Source organism: Salpingoeca rosetta, assembly GCF_000188695.1.
Source record: "Salpingoeca rosetta unplaced genomic scaffold supercont1.23, whole genome shotgun sequence".
Taxonomy (NCBI): Eukaryota; class Choanoflagellata; order Craspedida; family Salpingoecidae; genus Salpingoeca; species Salpingoeca rosetta.
The window spans coordinates 937,381-944,880 of NW_004754911.1; the positions used below are offsets into that span (position 1 = coordinate 937,381).

The 7,500-nt window shown below is 56.0% G+C and overlaps 4 protein-coding genes across 4 annotated transcripts in view; 2 read left to right on the plus strand and 2 right to left on the minus strand.

The window, feature by feature from the left end:
* PTSG_08472 (uncharacterized protein) overlaps positions 1-156 on the plus strand; it is a 2,514-nt gene extending 2,358 nt beyond the window's left edge. The window contains exon 5 of the mRNA XM_004990663.1: positions 1-156. This exon is cut by the window's left edge and continues 294 nt beyond it. The gene's annotated coding sequence lies outside the window, so the exon portion shown is untranslated.
* Positions 157-236: 80 nt separating this feature from the next.
* Positions 237-2,491, minus strand: PTSG_08473 (uncharacterized protein; the record flags this gene model as incomplete). The annotated part of the gene is made up of 3 exons (XM_004990664.1): positions 237-669; positions 863-988; positions 1,292-2,491. The coding sequence occupies 3 exons, from the start codon at positions 2,489-2,491 to the stop codon at positions 271-273; spliced, it is 1,725 nt and encodes a 574-aa protein (XP_004990721.1). The 3' UTR covers positions 237-270.
* A 26-nt stretch (positions 2,492-2,517) lies between these two features.
* PTSG_08474 (uncharacterized protein) lies at positions 2,518-5,207 on the minus strand. The gene is made up of 8 exons (XM_004990665.1): positions 5,018-5,207; positions 4,757-4,885; positions 4,423-4,479; positions 4,188-4,268; positions 3,929-3,991; positions 3,699-3,752; positions 3,310-3,459; positions 2,518-3,090 (listed from the first exon to the last, which is right to left on the minus strand). Exons 1-8 carry the CDS (start codon positions 5,123-5,125, stop codon positions 2,635-2,637), a joined length of 1,098 nt encoding a protein of 365 aa, XP_004990722.1. The 5' UTR covers positions 5,126-5,207; the 3' UTR covers positions 2,518-2,634.
* A 234-nt stretch (positions 5,208-5,441) lies between these two features.
* Positions 5,442-7,500, plus strand: part of PTSG_08475 (uncharacterized protein) — a 5,600-nt gene continuing 3,541 nt past the window's right edge. The window contains exons 1-4 of the mRNA XM_004990666.1: positions 5,442-5,735; positions 6,146-6,249; positions 6,545-6,962; positions 7,234-7,339. Coding sequence (XP_004990723.1) covers positions 5,628-5,735; positions 6,146-6,249; positions 6,545-6,962; positions 7,234-7,339 — 736 coding nt within the window. The 5' untranslated portion in view covers positions 5,442-5,627. The remainder of the gene's footprint in view (positions 5,736-6,145; positions 6,250-6,544; positions 6,963-7,233; positions 7,340-7,500) is intronic.

A 7,500-nucleotide genomic window follows, 5' to 3' on the forward strand; every position in this document is an offset into this window, starting at 1 on the left:
CTTCTGACGTCCTGGCTGGTGCATTGGCATGCACCACGCCACAAGCAAACAAGTACGCGCTTGCAACTTCCCCCCTCCCTCACTGCATCTTCTGTATTGGGTTCCTGCTTAGTGGTTTACCCTGTTCACTTTTAATCCTGACCAATAAAACCACCAAGCAACGATTGTAGCCATCATTGTAACACGTGCTCACGCGTGCGGAGATGAGACAGCAAGTGATTTGTGCCATGTGTGGTGTAGTTTGTGCCTGTGCCTGCAGATTTGCTGCTTTCATTGCCATTGCACCGCCTGTTTGTGCGAAGGTGATGCAGAGGCGCGCGTCACGGTGTCTAAGACTTGCTTGACAACGCTGTTGCGAACCTCATCCTGCCAGCCATTGCCGAGACGAACCAGCACAAGGTGCAGGGGCGGGACAACAAATATGTATTGTCCTTTGTATCCTGCGGAGAAGGCCGTGCCTGCAGGCAACACATTTGTGGCCCAGCCCCACATTTCGAGGTACTTCACCAAGCATGCGTTTGTTGGATCCTCCCTGAGGCGTGTAATGTTTGCATGCCCTTGTGGCGGGTACCACCAGCCGTCCGCGAACACGCCGTCATTGAATGCATATGTGGTTGGATATGGGTCTGGCTGCGAAGGAACCACGCGGCTTCCACGCCAAGTTCCATTCTGCAACACAAGTGTGTGTGTGTGTGTATAATGTGTGTGTGTGTGTACGTGTGTGTGTGTGTGTACGTGTGTTTTATATGTGTACGTGTTAGAAGGTGCGCAAGTGGAGTGATGTGACGGGATCATGAAACCAAGTTGCTCTAAGACATGCTCCATGTCCAAGGTTCTCCCTTCCCTTGAATGGCAAACTCACCTGCAAGTGGAGGACTCCGAAACGTGCCCAGTCGCGGGCGGTGGCAAACCCAAAGCTGCTGCCAACAAAGATGCCCTCGCTGTCCGTCTCCAGCACAAACGACTTTGCCCCAATGGGTGCAAACAGCTGATACAAGCAGTTGAGGGATGAGAAGTATGGGTGGTGAGGCACAAGGTACACAAGACACAAGAACTGATGTGGTGGTGGGCTTGATTGTGTCGGTTGTCGGTTGTGTGCGTGTGTGTGTGTGGGGGGGCAGATGCATGCGGGCAGATGCAACGGAATGCAGACTGTCACCTTTCCCACCCCAACACACACACACACACACACACACATACATGTACAAACACATGCCTGCACGCACACACATATATGCACACACACACACACATACATGCACACACACTCAATCCAATAGAAAGCCCTCACCTTCTCGTATGGGAAGCGCCAGTAGTCCCACCAGGAGGGAAAAGATTGGCGGAGCATCCAACTGGCCAAGTTAGTGGCCCCGCTGTTGTAGCACCAACGCTCGCCAGGCAGATGGGCGGGCGCCTTGTTGCGCGCAAACCCGGCCGTGGACCGCTCCAGGAACAGCATGCGCGCGGGGTCGTTGATCATGCAGTAGTGCTCGTTGTAGTCGAGGCCGTCCACCATGTGCAGGAGGTGGCGCAGCTGGATGAGGTCGTTGTCGACGCTCTCGTCCATGTCCAGGTCCAGCAGGTCCTCCAGCTTGATGCGGCCTTCCCCGATAGCGACGCCAATGAGCGTGGACAGCACGCTCTTGCTCATGGACCAGCCGAGCTGGGCGCTGTCTGCCGTGATGTTCAGCCAGGACGCGTACGACTCCGCCACCAGCTTGCCGCAGTGCACGGCTGCGAGGCCGCGGGTGTGCTCCTGCTGCTGCTCTCCACGCTTGATCTCCGCATCGAAGATGGCCTGCAACGCCGCAATCTCTTCCTCGCTCAGCCGCTCATCGTCACTGCACAGCGCCGTGTCACCAAAGTACCCAGTGCCATCATCATCATCGTTAGCATCATCGTTAACATCGCTGCTGCTGCTGCTGCTGCGATGGTCGTCGGCCTGGCTCTCGCCGCTCTTCCTGCTGCCTCTGCTGATCTCCTTGTCCTTATCTGCGGTGTGTGCTTGCGTTTGGCGAGGGCCGCCTGGCCTGAGCTGCGCCAGCAAAGCCTGCAGCGCTCCCACCTCGGCTGCGTCTTGTTCGCTCTCCGCAGACACAGCGCGGTGGTACAGGTCCCTGGCAGCTTGCATGTGCGGCGAGAGCGGCTGCAGCACGCAGCCGTGCAGGCGGCTCACGTACACGGCGGAGGCGTTGGCGGCAAGGAACCGCGCCTCGTACGACTGCAGGTCTGCATCGTGCCACACGCTGCCGAAGCTGAGTGGTGCCTGGTCCACCTCAAACTTTAGCAGCGGCTCCGTGGCGGTGCCCTGCACTCTGTCGGCGTTGCACGCTGCCATTGCCAGCGCAGAGGCTGCGATCGTGGAGACGTCCCGCACAAACGGCGCATACGCTGTCCAGGCCGCAGCCAGGACCGCCACCGCAACTGCCGCGACCACGGCTTTGACCGCCAACCCAAACCACTTTCTCTCACTCGTCATCATCACCGTCATCGCCAGTCGTCACGATTCCTGATTGCGTCATTCTTGTTGTTTGTTTATGTTTGTCTGCCACGTGTTTGTTGGACTGGAAGCACTGAGGGGTGTGGAACGTGCAGATCTGTATCTGTATCACATCACACCTCCACTGCCCGCGTTCACACGTGCGTTCGATGCACGGTGGCTGTGGAGGAGAAGCTGGCCTGCAGCATACGAACAATCACAACCTCGTCACCATCATCGGCATCACTATGAAGCGCACTATCACCACCATCATCTTCGTCATCGGGACTGGTGCGCTGACGGCTTGACTGCTCCGCAGCTATTGCCTCACGCACACCGCCCAGTCCGCTGTCCTGCTTGTGCTGCCTCCATGCACCTCTCCAATCGTCATTGTTGGCGCCCGCATCACCTTGCTCCCTGTCTTGTGTGCGCGGTTGTTGTTGCGCCTGTGCCTGCGCCTGTGCCTGCGCCTGAGCCAGCTGTTCCTTGGCTTCCTCGAGGCTACCTGTAGGAACAGGGAGGACGCCCCCATATGTGGTCTCGAGCTGTTCCTTCCCAATCATTGCGTCCAGCTGTGGGTACTGCTGCCCACTTCCATTGTCTGTGACCAACTGTGTGTGTGGGGGGGGGGGTGGGTGTGTGTGTGGGTGTGTGGGTGGGTGGTTGTGGGTGTGTGTGTGTGTGGGTGTGTGTGTGGGTGTGTGTGTGGGTGTGTGGGTGTGTGCGCAAGACATAATGCGAAGGTGTGTGAGCTGTGGTGTGAGAGGCTTGGGCACACGTCAAAAACCACACACGAGAAGTCCAATCACCCATGCCGCATGCGCATGCACCTTGTTCAGTGTACGTTGAGAGACGAACGGCTTCATGATGGTGAGGAGGACGCGAAAGTACCATGGGGGCTTCACCAGCACCAGCTTCCACACTCGTTCTGGATACTGATTCTGCAGCGTCTCAAGCAGCGCACGTGCAAGCTTGGCACGCTGGTGTCGTCGTCGTCGTCGTTGTTGTTGTTGTTGTTGTTGGTGGTGGCAGCGTAGAAGGGAGTGTGGCGTGAGAAACACACTCTGCAACTCACCACACACACACACACACACACACACACACACACACACACACTCACACACACACACACACACACACACACACACACACACACACACACACACACACACACACACACACACACACACGCGCGCGCGCGCGCGCGCGCGCCTCTTACCTTCAAGTCTGATGGGCCCACACGATATCCATTCATGTCCACGATCCACAACATCTGAGCACGCAGAAAACGGTGGTTGTGACAAGGCATGAACACGTGTACACAGGCGAATCGTCCCGCCTCACTCTGACTCCTCCCTGAATATCGATGCACACAACACACACACACACACACACACACACATACACACACACACATACACACACACACACACACACACACACACGCACCTGAGACACGCCTGGTGCCATCTGCTTGATGGCTGACTCCAACACCCACACGTAGAACCGGACCTAAGCGTCACCGCAATGATGACGACAATGCACACAAGGTGAAAAGGAGCAGAAGGAAAGACCAGACAACATTATGCGGTGTGAGCAACGGCAAGTCTGGTGGTCTGAGCCGTGCGTTGGGAGAAGGGGAGGACACCAAAGGCCGCGCAAAAGTGAAGCGTGCGCAGTGGTGAAGCATGTGCAGGCGTGTGCCTACTTTAGTGAGGATGGAGCCGACGCCGTCCACGTCATTTGCGGGCTTGAAGATCACCACGGGTCTCCCCTGCTTGTCTTTCCCCTGGCATACACGAAAGAACACAGACAGCAAACACGACACGACGCAAAGACCAAATGTCAGTGCATGTGCATGAGTTGCGGGCTTGGGTGGACTGTTGAGCTATGTGTGGGTGGGATTGTACACGAACAAAAATTGAGATGTCGAGGGTACGCACTTGAATGTACATCTTGCACATGGCAATGTCCGTCTCTACTTCCTCTGGCGTGATGCTCTAGAACAGTGGTGATGTGTGGGGGGGGGCGTGTTTGCTCGACAGGAGTGAGGGCGTTTTGAGGTTGGAACGAGGGAGGACATGCTAGAGGCGCCACAAGCACCTGTCACAAGAAGGCATTGACGGACGCAAAGTGCATCAACGCACGCACGCCCACACCCACCCACACACACACACACACACACGCACACACACACACATGCACATGCACATGCACACACACATGCACATGCACATGCACACGCACATGCACACACACACACACATACACACACACCTCTGGCTGCCACTCCTTGCGCCACTTGAGGCTGCCCACAATCATGTCGTAGGCCTTGTCCACGCTCCCTTCCCTTGCCACCAAGTACCGCCTGTATGTTTCCTCAGACAAGAAGCCCTCATGCGCGCTCTGCATTGGTGAGTGAGTGAGTGAGTGAGTGAGTGAGTGTGCTGATGATCAGAAGCACATCAACAAAGCGACAGTGAGAGTGTTCATCACGTTTACACACACACACACACACATGCATGTTCGGCTACGTACGCGGGCGAGGTCTGGGTGTTCCTTCCAGACACGCTCTTCCAGCTGCCGCACGTCCTCTGGCCTCACAGCCACGGCATCATCAGCCTCCCCTTCCCCTCGCTGCGCCATCGCTGCTGGTGCTCGTGGTGGTGTTCGTGTTCGCGTGTGCGGGTGTTCGTGAATGATGAGGTGATGATGACGCTTGCTGTCTGTCCGTTGTTGCACGCTGCTTCCTTCTCACACAGCAGCGCGCGGTTTCGATGTCTTAAACAAGTCTGTCTTGTTTTTGACTGGCAGGTAGGAGTTGGCCAAGTGCGCGCGAATGTGCGAATGAAATGGAACGTTTCATCATCCGTTGCTTGCATCAAGCAACAAGAAGGACGACAGAAGCAACACACGAAAGCGCCTGTCACCATTGATGGACTGTCAATCAAGGAGCAAGCAAGCAAGCAAGCAAGCAAGCAAGCAAGCAATAACAGCACACAGCAAGCACAACAGCAACACAACAAGAAGCCACTTTCCTTGAGCGGTTGCACTAGCAAAGCACACTCATCATCATCATCAATCATCAATCCATCCACTCATCCAAAGCAGGAAGCACTTTCATCAAGCATACACACACACAGACATCATGGGTCACACGCACTCCCACCACCATCACCATCACCGCGATGGCGATGACGGCCAGCATCATGGCCTCAAGCGCATCAGCTACATCGTGCCCAACAGCGAAACCGAGGTGATGTGTGTGTGTGTGTGTGTGTGTGTGTGTGTGTGTGTGTGTGTGTGTGTGTGTGTGTGTGCGTGCGATTGTAGGATTGTGTGTGCATATGTGTGTGTGTGTGTGTGTGCAGTGAGCATCAAGCTCATGCCATGACAACAGCAGAACAAGGCAAACAACGTTCACACTCTGCCGATAGGCACATATTCATGCTTCGTCCATACCATCTGCCCTTGCGTCTGTCTCTTCCTCTTGTGCTCTTCCCGTAGTTCTCTTTGTGTGGCTGCTGCAACTGCAACATTCACAACCGCACACACACACACACACATACACACACACACACACACACACACACACACACACACACACCAACGTTCACCAAACCACAACAATCATACCACCCATGGCCCAACATTGGACCCTCACAGACGGCAAGCGCAATCATTCGCAACCGGCGCTTCCCACACAAGCTCATTGCCCTCCCCTTCCCGGATCAGCCACACGTCAACACTTGCTGGCGCCTGTTTCAACGGTGAGTCGCTCGCCGGCAACCACGCAACAGAACAGCAGCCAAAGGCCTTGGTTCTCGCGCGTGCGTGTGTGTGTGTGTGTGTGCGTGAATGTGCATGTGTGCATGAACGTGTATGTATGTGTGTGCGTGCGTGTGTTCTGATGGGTCTTTTGTTGCGCGTGCATGCAATCACCTGGACCACACCAGAAGCACGCCCTTGGTAAAACACACATACACACATGCATACGCACACAGTCCTGTACACACGTTCACGCACGCCCTGTCGTGGTGCATCTTGTCTGCTTGCGCCACACAGGGCCGTGGACGCGTTCCCGGAGAATGACCTGATGGGAGAGCGCGAACAGAACGATGACGGAACTGCGGGGCCCTATCGCTTTCGCTCCTACACACAAGTGAGCGAAGACGTCGCGCGCATCGGCAGCGGCCTCACCCACGCCGGTATCGTGTCCAAGGGCACCCCTGTTGCCGTCTTTGGAATCAACTGCGCCGGCTGGACAACAGCACTGCTGTCGCTCTGGCGCCAGGGCGGCGTCTGCGTTCCCCTGTACGACACGCTCGGCCACGATGCATCAAGCTACATCTTGAAGGATGCGCAGGCCCGCGCCGTTGTCTGCGGGCGGGCGCAGCGCCAACAGGTCATGGACATTGCCGAGGACTGCAACGTCACCACCGTCATTCAGTTTGAACCGCTCACAGACGAAGAGCGCGCCAACGTTAGTGTTGTGTGTGTGTGTGTGTGTGTGTGTGTGTGCGTGTGTGTGTGTGTGTGTGTGTGTGTGTGTGCGTGTGTGTGCGTGTGTGTGCGTGTGTGTGTGTGTGTGTGTGTGCACTGTGTGTGTGTGTGTGTTGTGTGTTATTCGTTCGTGGCAACCGCCTGTGTATTCTTCTTGCGTGCGTGCAAGCATTGTCAAGCACATGTACCTTTGTCAACCCACTCACTCATTCATACAAATTCATCCACCCCAACATTCCCCCACACAACAGCCCCCGCCAAGCGGTATCACACTCATGTGTCTGGATGACCTGCGCGCGGAGACCACAACAACGCCCGTCACGCCACCTGTCGATGTGGAGCCAAACGACCTTGCCTGTGAGTTCCACACGGTTCTGTCGTGCCTGTCTTGTGTGTCTGCAACTGTGCCGTGGGTTGGTTTGCTGTCGCGCGTTCCGCCCTCTCCTCCCTGTCCTTGAACCTTGCGCATCAATCATCATCATCATCATCATCATCATCATCATCATCATCATCATCAT

What these genes read in the sequence shown, in the direction of transcription:
- PTSG_08474 (XM_004990665.1), bottom strand. Translation starts at nt 5,125, where the DNA reads ATGGCGCAGCGAGGGGAAGGGGAGGCTGATGATGCCGTGGCTGTGAGG. An exon ending in TCGGCTCCATCCTCACTAAA is followed by an intron (nt 3,992 to 4,187) that starts GTAGGCACACGC and finishes GGTGACGCTTAG; the next exon opens with GTCCGGTTCTACGTGTGGGT. An exon ending in CTCAACGTACACTGAACAAG is followed by an intron (nt 3,091 to 3,309) that starts GTGCATGCGCAT and finishes CCACACACACAG; the next exon opens with TTGGTCACAGACAATGGAAG.